The 17,627-nt window shown below is 53.7% G+C and overlaps 4 protein-coding genes across 4 annotated transcripts; all 4 read left to right on the plus strand.

The window, feature by feature from the left end:
• Positions 1-217: 217 nt before the first annotated feature.
• Positions 218-4,918, plus strand: NUU61_007496 (uncharacterized protein; the record flags this gene model as incomplete). Its single annotated transcript, XM_056658021.1, has 5 exons — positions 218-676; positions 744-1,086; positions 1,116-3,685; positions 3,738-3,967; positions 4,018-4,918. The coding sequence occupies 5 exons, from the start codon at positions 218-220 to the stop codon at positions 4,916-4,918; spliced, it is 4,503 nt and encodes a 1,500-aa protein (XP_056510821.1).
• Positions 4,919-6,155: 1,237 nt separating this feature from the next.
• Positions 6,156-12,702, plus strand: NUU61_007497 (putative tRNA-splicing endonuclease; the record flags this gene model as incomplete). The annotated part of the gene is made up of 5 exons (XM_056658022.1): positions 6,156-6,178; positions 6,252-7,029; positions 7,070-12,403; positions 12,456-12,551; positions 12,622-12,702. 5 exons carry the CDS (start codon positions 6,156-6,158, stop codon positions 12,700-12,702), a joined length of 6,312 nt encoding a protein of 2,103 aa, XP_056510822.1.
• Positions 12,703-13,849: 1,147 nt separating this feature from the next.
• Positions 13,850-14,062, plus strand: NUU61_007498 (uncharacterized protein; the record flags this gene model as incomplete). The annotated part of the gene is made up of 1 exon (XM_056658023.1): positions 13,850-14,062. One exon carries the CDS (start codon positions 13,850-13,852, stop codon positions 14,060-14,062), a length of 213 nt encoding a protein of 70 aa, XP_056510823.1.
• Positions 14,063-14,595: 533 nt separating this feature from the next.
• On the plus strand, positions 14,596-17,444 carry NUU61_007499 (uncharacterized protein; the record flags this gene model as incomplete). The annotated part of the gene is given in 2 exon segments (XM_056658024.1): positions 14,596-16,495; positions 16,507-17,444. The coding sequence occupies 2 exon segments, from the start codon at positions 14,596-14,598 to the stop codon at positions 17,442-17,444; spliced, it is 2,838 nt and encodes a 945-aa protein (XP_056510824.1).
• Positions 17,445-17,627: the final 183 nt, after the last annotated feature.

Here is a 17,627-nt window from a genome sequence, read left to right on the forward strand (position 1 = left end):
GCGCGGAACTTTCGGTCTTCCTACTGACGTCCCTTTGCTCCGCCAAATGATATTGCGCTTTTTCACACCCAGAATCGAGTTTGCCGTATCGACTTGAACCCCCCGATCGCGCGACCGCGCTGTGGGATTCCGGCTTCTGTGACCGGATGCTCGTTCGTACCGTCAACCCAGGTTTTCGTCAAGTTTTATGCCCGACCGGGGCGCAGCAGTAGCCTAAATGGCTTCCGTGCATTTTCCTGGGGAGCAGAACAATAATGAGACTGGCAGTGATATCCGGGAGGTCCCTAGCAACATCTCCAAGCCGACGAAGCGACAACGATGGGCCACCACGCGAGCCGCTGGCCCCAGCGGCGTGCGGAAGCGTGTCTCCATCATTGACCGCTTCCACCGACGAACCGATGGGAGAGATGAGAAGCGGAAATCGAACATGGGTGGCACCGACAACGCGGCCAACAACGAGGAGGGAGACCAGTCGTCCGGACCCAACCGCACGGTGTATTTCAACATCCCTATCCCCGAATCCGAGCGAGATGAGGATGGCCACTTGCGAACCATCTATCCCCGGAACAAGATCCGAACCGCCAAGTACACCCCTTTGACATTCGTCCCCTTCAACATTTGGTACCAGTTTCACAACATCGCGAACATGTATTTCTTGTTTGTGATTATTCTCAACGTACGGTTTGCAATTCCGAAACGAGAAAATCGGATAGGTTTAGCTGACAGCTTTGTTTTTGGTCTAGTTCTTCCCCATCTTCGGTGCCAACAATCCCGGTCTAAACGCGGTTCCCCTGATTGTGATCATTGTCGTGACAGCCATCAAAGATGCGATCGAGGACTGGGGACGAACCGTGATGGACAACCAAGTAAACAACTCGCCTGTGTATCGACTGATTGAATGGAACAACGTCAACTCCACCGAAGACAACATCAGTCTTTGGCGTCGCTTCAAGAAGTCGTGTACACGGGGCACGCTTGCCACATACCACTGGATGCTGTCCACGTTCAACAAGAAGAAACAGCAAGAGGAACAGACCGAAACCGAACAGCGACGCGCCTCATTTTTGACCACGGCGACCCCCGGACGTCGATGTATTCGCACCGGGACTCCACAGCCCCAGAAGACGTCGCTATCCAGATGACCGATGTTCCATCGCCGCAGCCAGAGGCTCGTGAAGAATGGCCGATGGCAAGCAACCACGAGAACAAATATCTGTCCCCCAACACGGCTGCTCGCGAAAGCCTGGTGGAGCCCACCTCGGACCGGAAACTCGGCAGCGTCTTGGACACATCGAAACAAACCCCTGGCAAGGCTCGATTTAAACGCGATTCTTGGAAGAGCATTCAGGTTGGAGACTTCGTTCGACTGTATAATGAAGACCCCATTCCAGCCGATATCGTGATTCTCTCCACTTCAGACCAGGACGGAGCCTGCTATGTGGAAACAAAGGGTCTCGATGGAGAGACCAATCTTAAGGTCCGCCAAGCCCTTCACTGTGGTCGCCAAATCCGGCATGCCCGTGACTGCGAAAAGGCCGAGTTTTTGATCGAGAGTGAGGGACCGCATCCCAATCTTTACTCCTACAATGGCGCAATTCGTTGGGATCAACGCGACCCGCAATTCCCCGAGGCCCCCCGAAAGGAAATGGTGGAGCCCGTGACCATCAACAATATGTTACTTCGCGGTTGCTCATTGCGCAGTACGGAGTGGGTGCTGGGTGTGGTCGTTTTCACTGGTGGGGAGAGCAAAATCATGCTCAACTCAGGTGCGACGCCGGTTAAGCGCGCCCGAATGGCCAAGGACCTGAACTGGAACGTCATCTACAACTTCATCATCTTGTTTTTGATGTGCTTCGTTGTCGGTGTCATCAACGGGGTTGCATGGGCCGCGCCTAACAAATCCTTGGACTATTTCGACATCGAGTCCTTTGGAAAAACGCCTCCTGTCACTGGTATCGTAACTTTCTGGACTGCAGTCATCTTGTTCCAGAACTTGGTTCCCATTTCGCTGTACATCTCACTCGAAATTGTTCGGACCATCCAGGCGGTTTTCATACACAGCGACGATTTCATGTACTACGACAAGCTCGGGCTTTATTGCGTGCCCAAGTCATGGAATATCTCGGATGACGTTGGTCAGGTTGAGTACATCTTTTCCGACAAGACCGGTACCTTGACGCAAAACGTGATGGAGTTCAAGAAATGCACGATCAACGGCGTGTCGTACGGTGAAGCCTATACGGAGGCTCAGATCGGCATGCGGCGTCGCGAAGGAGCCAATGCTGATGAGGAGGCCGCTCAAGCTCGACAGCAAATCGCCGCCAATGGTCAAAAAATGCTGGGAATGCTACGCCGCATCCACGATAACCCTTACCTACGTGACGACCAGTTGACCTTCATTTCCCCGGATTACGTCGCCGATTTGGAAGGACGAGCGGGCGATCAACAGAAGCAGGCTGCGGAGCACTTCATGCTTGCTCTGGCACTGTGTCACACTGTCATCACTGAGCATACTCCCGGTGACCCCCCTCAGATTGAATTCAAAGCCCAGTCCCCCGATGAGGCCGCCCTGGTTAGCACTGCCCGAGATTGTGGGTTTACAGTCCTTGGTCGTGCTGGTGATGATCTTCTTTTGAATGTCATGGGTGAAGAACGCACATATACCGTTTTGAATACCCTGGAGTTTAACTCGTCGCGGAAGCGGATGAGTGCGATCATTCGGATGCCCGACGGCACCATCCGTCTTTTCTGCAAGGGTGCCGATAGCATCATCTACTCTCGCTTGGCTCGTGGAAAGCAGCAAGAGCTCAGACGGAAGACAGCGGAGCATTTGGAGGAGTTCGCCAGAGAAGGTCTGCGAACATTGTGTGTCGCTGATCGGCTGTTGAGCGAGGACGAATACCGAGCTTGGAGTAAAGAGCACGATATTGCGGCTGCCGCGATCACGGATCGTGAGGCGAAGCTTGAAACGGTCTCAAATGAAATTGAACAAAATCTCATGCTTATCGGTGGCACAGCTATCGAGGACCGACTGCAGGACGGTGTTCCCGACACGATCCAACTACTCGCAGATGCCGGTATCAAGCTGTGGGTGTTGACTGGCGACAAGGTTGAGACCGCGATCAACATTGGCTTCTCATGCAATCTTCTCAATAACGATATGGAGTTGATTGTGCTCAACATCCCAGAAACCCAGCACGAGCAAGCTAGTCGGGAGCTCGACAATCACCTTCAGACATTTGGGCTGACTGGCTCCGATGAGGAGCTCGACCTCGCTCGCCAGGATCATACCCCGCCCGAACCCACTCATGCGGTGATCGTCGATGGTGAAACACTCAAACTGATGCTTTCCGATGAGCTGAAGCAGAAATTCCTTTTGCTGTGCAAGCAGTGCAAGGCTGTTCTTTGCTGTCGTGTCAGTCCAGCACAAAAAGCCGCAGTTGTGAACATGGTGAAGAACGGTCTCAACATCATGGCTCTCTCAGTAGGTGATGGTGCAAATGATGTTGCTATGATTCAAGAAGCAGACGTTGGTGTCGGTATTGCAGGTGAGGAAGGAAGGCAAGCTGTGATGTCCTCGGATTATGCAATTGGCCAGTTCCGTTACCTTCAGCGCCTTCTGTTGGTGCACGGAAGATGGTCTTACCGTCGCCTGGGAGAGTGTACGGCCAACTTCTTCTACAAGGTATGTGGCATCGGTCGAGTATCATGTTTCCTGTTCTAACTCATGCTCTCAGAACCTGGTGTGGACTTTTGCGCTCTTCTGGTACTGCATCTACAACGATTTCGACGGTTCCTATCTGTTCGATTACACCTACATCGTGTTGGTCAACGTGGCCTTTACCTCGTTACCGGTTATCTTCATGGGTATTTTCGACCAGGATGTTGATGACAAGGTATCTCTTGCTGTACCTCAGCTCTACATGAGAGGCATCGAGCGCAAAGAGTGGTCACAACTCAAGTTTTGGTATGCAACCCTCATCTTGATGGTTGAGCTTGTCCTAACTCTCCCTCTAGGATGTACATGGGCGATGGTCTGTACCAGTCACTTATCTGCTACTTTATGCCGCATCTTCTGTATGCCCCGGCACGTTTCGTGCACTCAGAGGGACGGAATATCAACGACCGAGTCCGTATGGGTGTATTGGTTGGGTCTTGTGCTGTCATCGCCAGCAACACCTACATCATGATGAACACCTACCGATGGGACTGGTTTACCACCCTGATAAACGCCATTAGTTCTCTTCTGATTTTCCTCTGGACTGGTATTTATACGTCTTTCCTCAATGCCGGCCAGTTCTACAGAGCCGCCTCCGAAGTCTATGGAGCATTAAGCTTCTGGGTTGTGCTTCTTTTGACTGTCACCATATGCCTGCTTCCCCGATTCGCATACAACGCTGTCCAGAAAGTGTTCTTCCCGCTTGATGTCGATATCATCCGCGAGCAGGTGACTCAAGGAAAGTTCAAGTACCTGGATGCGTTTGAGGATTACGTGCCCCCTCAAGCCACTGCCAAAGCCACCACTATGAGTGATGAGTCGGCAACCTCCTCAGAGCTGGGCAAGCCCATTCAGCCCACGATGAAGCAGGACCCTGGGATCCCAGATGATGAACGGCCATTCTACCCGCCGTCCGTTGCCCCCACGGCGCATACTCATAACCCGCGAAGTCAGAATGGCAGCAATGGTACCAATTACACTGCAAGCCTGGACCACTATCCCCGTCCCCAGTCGGTGGACTATGTGCGACGGTCCCAGGAGCGGACCCGGCACTCCTTCGAGCGGGGCCGGCCAAGTTTTGAGCAATCCAATGATTTCACCTCCGCCGCCATGCTTTCCCGGGTGGAATCCTCTCAGACACAAGGCCCCCTTCAAGATCCCTTCCGGGCCCCTAATGAGCCTCCTGCACATATGATCTAAGGCTTCTTGCATCCTTGCATCGACGGAGCCTGACGATTTGTCATTGATGAAGACGTTTCTGTGTGACTTTGATCTGCTTCTTGTGATTTTCCACCACCATTCCTATTTTCATGAGCAATATGCCGCGGTGTTTATTCCCCTTGGTCTCAATTTTCTTTTCTGTTCACCCACCATTGACAGCCGTTATATTCCCTGATAGAAACCAGGCGTTTGGTATACTTGGAGACTTGGCGCATCATTCCCTGTTTTTTTGTCTTTGTTTTTCATTTGACACCTACCCCCTTCTCTTCTACACTTTACACCCCATAGGGCCTGTCCCTTGTCTGTTCTGTGGCTTGCTGTCTTATAGTGGCCTACGCGGCCTACCGTGTGTTTGTATAAAAGCGTCTCTATCTGCAAAAGTGCGAAACCCGCATTCCATGTTTTTTTGTGTTCCATCTGGGCTTATCTCATTGGAACATCTTTCTCGTTTTTGTGTCTTGTGTGGCCTTTTAGGGTCAGTGACGCCTGTGGGCATGACATTCATGTATTCTATTGCACGGCCTCGAAGAGAGGAAAGTACTTAATCTGGATAAACTACTGTGCGTAGACTGAATGATTGAATGTCTGATTGGAGTTGCAACTTGATTTATTCTATAGAAAAGCCATAGATGTATAGAAGATGTATAGAATCGACTAATGAGTACCTTCCCGCTTGGGTTAAAATGCAGCGCGTCCACGCGTTGGCCATCTCACCGCCTAGCTAATGTGGATGCTGCGTTATTGGGGGAATTTGTGATCTTCTTTCGGGTTTCAACCAGCCAGCTTTCATTTCTGCCTGAGCAGGCTGTTGTTTCTCGGCTCAGAGTCAGCTGGGTTGCTCTTCGTTTGGGATCTTTGCACAGTATTAGGGACCTTGATCCCAGAGGAGCCTGTGCAATATCCGATTTGTGGTATCTATGCTTCCCCCGGATGGTTGATCATCAGGACTTGCTCTTTCCTTGATCTTGTTTATCGCTCACTATTTTCGCGTTTCTCAAGGATTTATCACGAAGCGTACTCCCTTAGCACATGCTGCCAGCTGCCAGCTGCCACTCCGCTGTTCCATCCCTAAGATCATCCAGAAACATCGACAAAAAAAAAAAAAAAAAAAAAAAGATGTGCTAGTGACACAGCCCTCTTCACAAGATATGCATGGTGGAATTTAATGATTTGACTTCAAATATTTCTGCTAGATGAGATTGATCAGAATTCAGTCATGGAGTTTGTGGATGCAATTGGGTGAGTTGTCGGAGAACCCTAGAACTCTCCAGAGGCAGAGCGGTAAAAACTAACCGGGTGATGCTTGTTGCAGAGAGCTTAAGGCGCTCCCAGAGGGTACCCATCTGCTCTGCCCTCGACAGATGGACGATGACTATGGGCGCTATGACGACTTCGACGAAGTACACGAGTCGGGCAAGACGGTCCAAACCCTGGTGACAGAGGCAACTGCCCGGAAAGAGAAATTTCTCTCATGCATGCGCATTCTGGCCTATAACAAAGATGGCGTGGAGGATCTTCAGGACTGGGTCCTCGGCAGGCTGGATGATACTCTGGAGAAGTGTGATCTCTGCATTAAGCAGTATTACACGGGCAAAATCTGGCTCATGGATCAGCTCAAGGAGGAGAACTACCAGGAAGAGGACATTGAGGCATTTGCCCAGCGGATTGATGAGTGGGACATTAAGCGCATTACGCGCAACCTGACCACTGCCACAGAGCAGATGAAACAGGTTCCACCCCAGCAGATCGGGTTGGATGTCTTGGACCGAGCGGCCCTGCTGTCAATCTTTGAGACCCTGAGTTGCGAAGCTATGCTGCGTAATGAGGGTCTGCTGCAAGAATACTTTGATGAGCCTTTCAAGCTCATTCAGACCAAGCGGAGCCTGAAAGTTTCAGACTACATCCCGGCGGTCACTCGGTTCCTGTTCGATTCCAACCAGCTTCGAAGCTTTTGGGCCATCCACTCTTGGACGCGATATGCACGGCCCCCGACCACGTTGGAATTCGAGTGGACAATCAGGGATGGGCTGCTCAGTGCTCTGCGGGTCGCCTCTCCAGCAGCCACCACAGCTCGCAGTGATCCAGCGGCTGTGGCGAGGCATGCAGCTGATTGTGAGAAAATTGGACAAGGAGCAGATCACACATCAGCTCCGGGCGTTGGAAATCGATCCATGCCGTCTGTCCGTGGACCACCTTTCCATCCCCACCCCTGGTCTGCGGTTTCTCCTGAATACCATCCAGACTTTTCTTGAGAAGGCCCCAGTCGACTTTTGGGATGCTATGCAGACCATATCACCCCAGGCCATCATTGAGCACACGTTCTACAATCCCCAATTCAATAACTTTCTCATGCAAACCACTGATGGCGAGCCTTACGAGAAGTCAGCTTTGAAAGACATGTTGTCATGGATCAATCCATTTCTGACCTCGCTCAAGGGCGCTCATCAACCGTCTGCCTGCCGATTCTTGGCATTGCAGCTTCTGAATCGCTGTCAAGATCAGCAGTTCCCCAACCTGGCCCGGTACCATTGCTTCCATATTGGATTGACCAGCCTTCTCCAAACCCTTCGTCGCTTCACAGACCATGAAGGCTCACGAGGGTCAGTTGCCCGCGTTGTGCTGGCCGAAACGATGGGTGTCGTTAGTGATATCATCACCAATATCCTTGAGCCTCCTACATTTGCCATTGAGCAGGGCCGGCAGCGGGAGATCGTCTCGCTGTGCATGGATGTCGTCCGCAATACCTTGGCATTGGAATGCCAGTCCCTGAAGAGTGACTATGAGGTCATCCTGAAGCACAACACACTTTCGCACGGGGTGTCTACCTACTCTGCGCCGATCTGGGATGCTGTCATCAAACATCTCCATCCAGAGAACATCGAGCTGTCGACTGCGGCGTTGCTGGGAATTCTCCCTCTCGTAGGCCTGGAGAAGTTTTCGACCAAGGGAGAAGCAAATCAGGAGAAGACCCATTTTAACATGATCTACGGCCACCTCACCCATCTCTCCTGCCAGATCATTGAGCGTCTGGCAGACTTCAAGCCGAGTCACCTGGAGACTCTGTTTGCTAGTCAGGACACCAGTAGTGCTCTCATATCTGCCCTCTTCGCTGCCGACTTGAGCTCGTACCAGGCTGCTGTGGATCTGATCAAGAATTTCAGTGGGCAGTCTGCTCGACGAGACGCCATCTCCCACCTCCTACAGTCGTATTTCACGACCACTATGTATGGCCTCAGTTGGTCTTTCCGCCGAATCTCCAACATGAAGACCTTTGCCCCCGCCCCGAGAATGCTCCACACTGGCACGGATATCGTAGAGATTCTGTGTGATAGCCAAACTGGTATGCTGCGAACGCGCAACCTCGCCGATCGTCGGGAGGTCTTGTCGTTGCAGAAGCTGTGGGAGTATTTATGGCAGGCGCTCAGTACGATCTTTGATGAGACCGAAGCCTGGCATCTCCGCGGGAACGACAAGTCCGTAATGCTTGAGTTCTGTCGCGATACGATCCAGTTCGCTGATTTCCTCTTCGATCAGTATGGCGTGTTTCTGGGTGCTGTGGGCGATGCGGATCCTGGCCAGAAAGCTGCATCTGAAAACTTCCTGAAATCCCCCACAATTACCATGAGCGCGATGGTGAAGTGGCTACGGCTTAAGGATGAATATCTCGCCACGACACTAGTGGGCCTGGTGGCTAAGCTTTTGAGGAGGCTGGGAGGGCTCAATGTGACAACAGTGAAGCAAGACGCATTGAGCTTTATTGAGGGAGTCGCGGTGGATGGCACAATCAAGACGATTCTCACCCCACGCGAGAAGGCTGAGCTGGTGCGCTCGCTTGAGGCGTACTACAAAAAGCCCGTTGTCACAGCTTCCACAGCTGCTCTCAAGAAACAAAGCTCCATCACTTCGTTTGCCAAACCATCCGACGTTTCGAGTCCTTCCCATCCCCCCAGCGACGACGACTTCGATGACCTTCCTGACAACACCCTCCTCGAGTTGTCTCGCTCCGTGGAAATCAACAAAGAACGTGTCTCAGGTGAGGCCAAAAGCAAGGCAGAACATGCCGGCAAGATGCCTGCCACCTTCGCCACCTCCAAGGCGCGCCCTATGCCCAAGCTTATCCCCCCTCAACGTCCCAAGGATGACGCCCGCAGCGTTCTTTCCTTCCGCGAGAAACGTGAACGGGAGAAGGAGGCCAAGAAAAAGCGCGACCTGGCTGAGCTCGCTAGACTCAAAAAGAACGCCCCTGCCAGTGGAGTCGCGGAGCTGACCGCCGAGCAAGGCTCTGGCCTCAAAGGTATTGGTGTCAAGGGTAAAGACCATGCTGCCCCGGCGGAGAGTATGATGGTTTCGTCTGGGTCTGACTCTGAATCTGAGAGTGAAGATGAACTAGACAAGGAGTTATTTGGGGCCAAACCCAAGAAGCCCGAGGCCGTGGCAGCTTACGAACAAAGCAAGAAGCAGTCCATCCAGCAGCAACCTGTCAAGAAAGTCAAGCGGCACCGGACCGCAAAGGATATGCGAGCTCGTCTCACCCCGGATCTAGGCACCCTCCATCACGCCATGCTCTCGTGGGAGTTCTTCGCCAAGGGTGACCTTCCTCCCAACACCAGCCGCACCGACTACTCCTTGGTTTCCAATACCTTCCGCTCTCCGACCGATTACCAGAAGACCTTTGAGCCCCTGTTGATCCTCGAAGCCTGGCAAGGATTCCAGCAGGCCAAGGAAGACGGTGTTTTCCGCCCCTTCGAAGTGAAGATCATGTCCCGCTTGACCGTCGACGCATGGATTGAATTCAGTACCCAACCCGCGGGTCCCCCTCTCAAGGATAAGGACTTCATGCTCGGAGAAGGCGACCTCGTCTTGTTCTCTAGCTCGTCGAACCCCACGGGTGATCCGAATGCAGGCCATGTGCTCGCGCGAGTGTGCGCTGTCAACCGAAAAGCTGGCAAACAGGAAGTCGTCTACCGCATCAACCCCTCAAACAACAAGTTCCTCTCTTCCCTTAGCACGGGCGCGACCACTTGGGCAGCCAAGATTACCTCGATGACCCCCGTGGAACGCGAGTACGGCGCATTGATGGCTATGCATTTTTACGACTTGTGCGAGGAAGTCGCCCTGGCCAAACCGTCCCCCATCCTCAGTTACTCGGACACGCGGTTACAACCCATCATGGACAATTACAGTATCAACCGTGCTCAGGCCAAGGCCATCAAGTCTGCAATGGATAACGACGCATTCACTCTCATCCAAGGTCCCCCTGGTTCCGGAAAAACCAAGACAATTGTTGCTCTTGTGGGAAGTCTCCTGACCAATGTACTCGGCCGAACGTCGGTGAGCATCGGGTCATACAACAATGCTCAGCCTGCGAGGGGTTCGACCTCCAAAAAGCTTTTGCTGTGTGCACCCAGTAACGCCGCCGTCGATGAATTGGTCATGAGATTGAAGGAAGGTGTCAAAACTGTCTATGGCCGCCAGGAGACTGTCTCGGTTGTCCGCCTGGGAAGAAGTGAAGCCATCAACCCTAAGGTGTTGGACGTAACCCTGGACGAGATGGTTAACTCTCGCCTGAGCCAGAACCCCGTTAATGGCAACGGTGTCGACATGCAGAAGCTGTATGAAGAGCACAAAAAGACGGACAATGGGTTCAAAGAGGCTCGCACGCGTCTCGACGACTGCCGAGCAAAGGGACTGCCCGCGCCGGAAGAGCTCGAGCGCGAATTCGAATTGTTGAAGAAGAAGCGATCCCAGCTGAGTACGGACATTGACAAGGCTCGCGATCAGCTTCACACCTTAACTCGTAACGCCGAGCTGCACAAAAAGAGTATTCAGGAAGAAATTATCAACGGGGCGCACGTCATCTGCACCACACTCAGCGGTTCCGGTCATGACATCTTCCAGCACATGAATGTCGAGTTCGAAACCGTCATCATCGACGAGGCAGCGCAGTGCATTGAGCTCAGTGCTCTGATTCCACTCAAGTATGGCTGTTCGAAATGTGTCCTTGTTGGTGACCCCAAGCAGTTGCCTCCGACTGTTCTTTCGAAGATGGCGTCTCAGTACCAGTATGAACAGAGTTTGTTCGTTCGGATGCAAAAGAATCACCCCCAGGATGTGCATCTGCTGGATATCCAGTACCGTATGCATCCTGATATCAGTCGCTTCCCCAGCTTGACCTTTTACGATGCCAAGCTCCAGGATGGCCCTGACATGGCCAAGCTCCGTAATCGTCCTTGGCACCAGAGTGAATTGCTTAGTCCATATCGGTTCTTTGATGTCCAGGGCATGCACCAGAGTGCGACCAAGGGCCACTCCTTGATCAACTATGCGGAATTGCAAGTGGCGATGCAGCTGTACGATCGCTTGATCACGGATGTCAAGGAGTACGACTTCGCCGGCAAAATCGGTATCATCACGCCCTACAAAGGTCAGCTCAGAGAGATGAAGCTGCAGTTTGCATCCAGGTACGGCGAGGAAATCCTCAAGAAGGTCGATTTCAACACGACAGACGCCTTCCAGGGTCGGGAGAGTGAGGTCATCATTTTCTCTTGTGTCCGAGCCTCAAATAAAGGCATTGGTTTCTTGGCGGACATTCGACGTATGAACGTTGGTCTCACTCGTGCCAAATCGTCGCTGTGGGTTCTGGGGAACTCGCGGTCCCTGATGCAGGGTGAGTTTTGGAATTCTCTCATCCGCAACGCTCAGGAACGAAAGGTCTACACCGAGGGCAACATTGTGAAAATCCTGTCCCGGCCGCAATTCACCGGCTACAAAGAGGTTGAAATGGTGGATCTTGACGCATCCGAGGCTCCTGCGACACCGGCAGATGCTCCCTCCGTGCAGTCTATTTCTCGTCCCTCTTCCGCCTCCATCGGCCTCGACTCTCGTTCGGTGTCTGTGTCTGCCTCCGGACGCGGTACCCCTTCCATACCACCGCCCGACGGCCCTTCTGGAGGAGGCAACGGGTTGGATGTTACCAAAATGTGTGGAATTTGTGGCAGCTCTGAGCACTTCACCCACAACTGTGATGATGAGGAGGCCAAAGAAGCGGCTCGTGGAAAGTGCCATCGGTGCGGGCAGTCCGGTCACAGTCGGAGCACCTGCAAGACTGAACGGTGCAGCGATTGTGGGGAATATGGACACCTCTCTTCCAAATGCACGGCCCCGAAGGCCCTTTCAAATCGGCGGAAAGCATTCCTTTCTAATGAAGAGCGTGTTCACCGCGAGCAACAGAAGTCATATGCCGAACGCCAGCGCCAGCGCCAGCTAGGAGGACACGACCCCAAGGTGCCTGTGGTTCAGGCAACCACCCACACCCCATCGCCCAAGAACGACGAGAACACGGGCAGTAAACGGAAGCGAACCGATGCGGCTTCCGACGCACCCAAGGCGTCGCGTCCGCGCACCGGGCCCCCGTCGGCTGCGCCTCCCAACGCTTCGAAGGGCTCGCGAGTCGACGTCCCACCCGTAAGTCGTTTGACCCGACCTCTTGGTTCTCCCAAAGCTAACTTAATTACAGGGACTGATCAAGCCCTCTCGCGATGGCCCGGCGTACCCACCAGTGGAGAACACGCGCCGGTCGGATGGTGCGCCATCGGGACCCGGCGCAGCAGAGGTAAGTAGCATTGTTTTTGATACTGGCGTTATGACCCATTGCTCATGCATCTTTTCTTTCTCTCCTCTAGGCCCCTAAACCTCGTCCGCCCATGCCTCGCAAGAAGAAAGAAGTGGACCCATTCATCCGGCCGAAACCTCGGCGCAAGTGAGCGTCGCTAATCTTGGTCATATTTGTCTCTATTCCTTTCCACCACCGACAGCTCATCCCTTTGTTTCTAGTGTACCATTGTCTTTCACCTCATCTCTCGATGTATCTCATGTCGCATGCACAGTCCACATTTACGGAGTTGGGATTCGGGGGCGTGTCATAGACTGGACAAGCATTCACAGGCGTCAGCGAGGTTCGGTTTTGTTGTTTTATCTGCTTGGTTCCCTGTACATTGTACCATTCATGTTTTTGTTTTTGAGTGTGAACTAGTCCCGGGGAGGTGTCCCGGTGGCCCCAAGGCTCGGTCTATCGTAGCCATTGACCATGATGAATCGACCTCAATTGGGGGTCTGTTCCTTATCTGTTCTCCAGTAAAAAGATGCTGTGTGATCTTGTGGACCGATTGGCCAGATTGCCATTCCATGACAGGGGAAACAGCGGAGACGTATGTGCGCCGTGTCTTGCAGTGGTTCGGGGCGGATACCGAGTTCGTGAGATTATTTGCCTACCAACTCACCTGCAGAGGAAGTTCCGGGCGAGGGCCAATTTTGAGCCGGATGGTTCTCGACGCTCGGGATCTGCTTGTTACCGCGTCTGCATAGATTGTCCAGGGACCCAGGTGTATCGAGAGACCCTGGTCCCTGGGGCGATCCCAGAGATGCATCATGTTCGCCTGGTGTCCCTCTCATTCATCGACGAACTCTAGATAATGCAGACGCAGGCGTTTCAGGCACGCTCTCGGAGAATATGAGGTACCGTTGGATGAATTTCCTGGGATGTCGTCACGACGATCCGTCTCTGCAAGGGAGGTGGGTCGATGTGGGCGAGGATGCGACAGCCCACATTGCAAACTTCATCGGTTTGAACTCAGTGGAAATTGAATTGAAGGGAGAAGACCGTTCCCACTGGCCTGAATGGCGACCTGCAAATCTCGCACAAACCCAAGACTCGAGATTGTTGGGGGGGGGGGGAACCTGCATCTCATCGGGATCGACTGCCTCTACCCGCCTTGGGGATGCTCGATTCGATCTGCCAGCTGTGGGACCTGATACCTCACATCCGTGCGGAGTTTGACGTTCGAGGATCCCCCTTGCGACGCCCCTCTCCAGGTCAATCTCATCTCCAACCTTGGAAAGACAACCGGCACAATGGCCCGAACGGGGCTACACAATAGTCCACAGAGCAATTGTCCCGTCTCCCTGCAGCTGGATGAGACTACAATCGTTGGATCCTCGAAGGCGTTGTGTCATATTGGGCTCGGATCCTTCGAACTACTGAACGAACTACTGACGCTGCCGCAGGAATGGTCATCCCACCCCAGCCCAGGGCTCCACTGGGCCTTGCTTGGCCTGGCCTGGTGATCCGTTCCTTGGGGAGAAAAAAAAGGGTCGAGGATTTTAGCCTCGACCGGATCTGTGTCCGTCCTACTTCCTATCTGCAATCTGCATGATCGGCGTTCCCCCGCGCCTTCAAGTAAGGATACGACAGCTCATCTTTTTGGGCCTTGGAGTCTTTTAAATACTTGCCCTCCTTCTGCTGGCCCTTTGCGCGCAGGCTTTCCTTCTTTCTTTTTGGTCTGGATCCAGTCGCTCCCTCTAGACTCTGTACATAGTGGCACATTTTGTATATAGTGCCTTGGGTCTTGTGGCTTCTGCGACACCAACCATCGGTCTGATATATCACAGTCGCTCTCTACTCTCGTTCAACATTGCTCTACGTGAGCCGGTGAGCATATCTGATGTGCGAGAAATCACCTATGGCGTGTTGTTCTGACTGTGCCAGGAAACCACCCTTCTGGTTTTAATTGAGAAACCGTCCCAACGTCCACGTTCATGCAGATGCCCATGCCTCGTCGCATTGGAGAGCCAGCCAGCAACTGAGGCGCCATCTCCCTATGCATCAGTGGGACCCGCTGTGCGAACGTGACGTCGCTCCGAGTCCCATCGTCCCGACTTATCGGCGCGGTCCCTCTCCGTCCAAACGCAAGCAATCCAGCATGACCTCGCCTGCCGAGTCGATTCCAGCAGAATCCATCAGGCCTCGTGACGATAACGCCTCGAGGCCCCAAGCCCGCTCAGCGGGAATGGCAGAAAGGCCCACCAGAAACGAAAGTCTCGTCGATCTCGTGCGCTTCTTTCAGACGCAGGGTATGCCCACAACCCTGAACATGCCCCCAGACACAACCACCGCCACCTCCACTACTACTACGGCTCTCCCGCCTGCCGAATTAAAAGAACCAAAAGACATCAAGCCTCTCCACCGACGTCTGCTCCAATTCACCCAGCGTCAAAAGAAAGATGCGCCACCCAAACCCAAGGTGAGCGACCAACAGCGCCAGATTGAGGCATTGCAACGGGAAGGATATCTCCTGGGAACTCCACCCCCGAAGTCAAAGGGCAACCCTGGCGGATCTCTTTCGAAATCTAAGAAACAGGATGTAGAAAACATTGGACAACCTTGGCTGGAAAGCAAAGGCGAGGACTTCCAAAGGCCAGGAGATACCTCCAGACGCCGTCTGGCTTCCTTGGATCTCGGGGACTTTGGTTCGATGGTGGACGTCGCTGTCTCGCTCTCTTCCGACTACGATGACCCGGCACCACCGCCGTATCGGCCTGCTACACAAGCAACTGCATCTCAGGCCGACCAGGATGTCTCCTCTCGGTCCTCGATAGTCTCGAGCAAAGCTCAAGCCACGGCACCGCAAGCTGAACAGAGTCAACGGCCTACTAGCTCTGCCGACTCAAGCATCCGTATTGTTTCAGATTCAGGCACTGCACCACAAGCTACGGCTGATCCACCCGCAGTGGCAAGTGCTATCCAAACACCAAAGAAATCCGCCAATAGCGACCAGCAGAAAGACAAGGACAGCAATGGGCGGAGCGAGACCCCAAACCATTCTCCAAGCCAGAGCACCCCAAGCCCAGCACAGCCCGTTCTCAAGCTCTTCCCCGATGTGGCGCCGCCCCGTGTTTCCAGCAGAAATGCGTGGAGGCTCTCGTCAGTGCCTCGTTATCAGATTGCCCCGAGTATCGCATCGTCAAATGGGTCGGATGCTCGAGGCGAAACTTCTGAAACCCCTACCGAGTCTGCAGATGGGACACGCGATCCTTCTGGTGCCTCATCATCGGATTCTCAAAGCCACAGGAAAGAGCCACAATGCTCTGGCGCTCTTCTACCAACCGCGCCCTCCGTTGAGTCCAAGTCACCTGGGAAAGCACCACAAGAGGTCTCTGTGCGAGGCGATAGCAAACCCCGTCCACCGTCCCTGTCGCCGAGTACACTCAAAGCATTCCCCCTGCCCGCTCCCACAAAGCCTTTGCCTTGTCTGCCTGAGTCGGGGCGTGCTCCCAGTGCTCCTCCCGATGCCAACCCGCATGCTACCATTCGGAAGGTTCGCTCGGGACTTAGAGCATCGGTTCTTCCGTCTTCAGTTGTTTTCCCCGAGGAGCACAGTCACAAAGCCACTGTCAAGCATCCTCATGGGCTTGCGGTTCGTCCTGCAACCGCCTTGGGAAATGTGGAATCCGAGGAGCCGGTTGATGAAGACAGTAAAAAATCACCCACCAAATCATCAAACAACTCCAAGTTGGTTTCTCCGGGGCAGCACACTCCGACAAGGCGTGCTGCCAGCGTACGTGTGTCTCGCATGCAAGAATTGCCTGGAAGTCCCTCCGACAAATACAGAAAACCTTCTGACCAGGCTCCCTTGGTTGAATCTCCCGTCTTAGGACATGCGAGCCCCGTCAAGCCTTCTGGAAAGCGTGCTGTCCGTCAGGACCTCCATATCAACTCCCGTGTGGACAAGAAAGATCTACCTTTTGGTCTCCCATCGCCGCCTCCAACGGCGACTCTCCCGGACCCCCTCTTCAGGCACCCTCTGGACGCCTAGGTGGCCAGCGCGACTGCACCGCCCCCACGGGTTCAATGGTGCCATCTATCAGAAACATAGACTCATCCTTTGGCTCGGGGTCTTACCGGAGCTCGATTATCTCCCGCAGCAACAGCTCCCGCAGCAGCCTCCGCCATGAGAACATTCCCGAATCCTACCAACCCAGCCGCTCTGAGTCCCCACTTCCGTCCTCGGACGACGAAGGTTTCGGTCCTGGGATGGATTCGACCCGCCCTGGTCGCACCGTTGACACTCACCACCGTACTCGTATAGCCCGTCGAGCTCACGAGGCAGTCGAGGCACGCAAAAAACCTGGCCCGGATCGACTCCGCTTACCCCACCCTCCACGGCCTCTGACGCCTCAGAATCGCAGCAGCCAAAATCTCGAGAAGCCTTCGTCGCCTCAGTCGCTGTACTCCCAGTTTACATATCGCTCGCGGGACTCGCAGAGCAGCTACCGTCCGCACCTTAGCCAGAGCCAAGCTCCAAACTACCTGGAAGACCGGGTTGCGAATCTCGAGCGCCAAAACCAGATCCTGCAGGCGGCTCTGCTTGCCGCCCTCAATGCCGGGGCCAAACCCAACCTCGGTGACCTCCATCCCGACTCGGCTCTGTCACCGCAATTTCCATCGGCCGCCCCGCCAAACCACTACCCCGGTCGCTTTGGCCCACGCCCCGAAAGCTGGGTGAGTTCTTCCCGCAGCAGTGAGCACGGCGGTCTCGAAACCCCAAGCTCCTACCGCGAAGGTCGGGTCAATGCCCCGCAGCTGGACCACATGGTTGAGGACACCGAGTCGGGCTGGATGTCGGATAAATCGAGCCTCAGCGGAGCTCGATGTGTCCGACATGCTTAGCTACCAGCTACGATCATTCTTTCTTTCTCTTGTTCATTTGTGACACGACTTTATACCTTCTTTTCTTAGGATTTGTGACGATCTTCTCTTATTCTTCCTTTCACGTCTCGACGATACCATTTTGTTTTCTTTTCTGTTGTATATCCAATCCTTTCAATTCATCTTTGACTTTTACAATCAGGT

This window comes from Penicillium alfredii, assembly GCF_028826965.1.
Source record: "Penicillium alfredii strain IBT 34128 chromosome Unknown utg000009l_segment0_segment0, whole genome shotgun sequence".
In the NCBI taxonomy this organism is placed as follows: Eukaryota; Fungi; Ascomycota; class Eurotiomycetes; order Eurotiales; family Aspergillaceae; genus Penicillium; species Penicillium alfredii.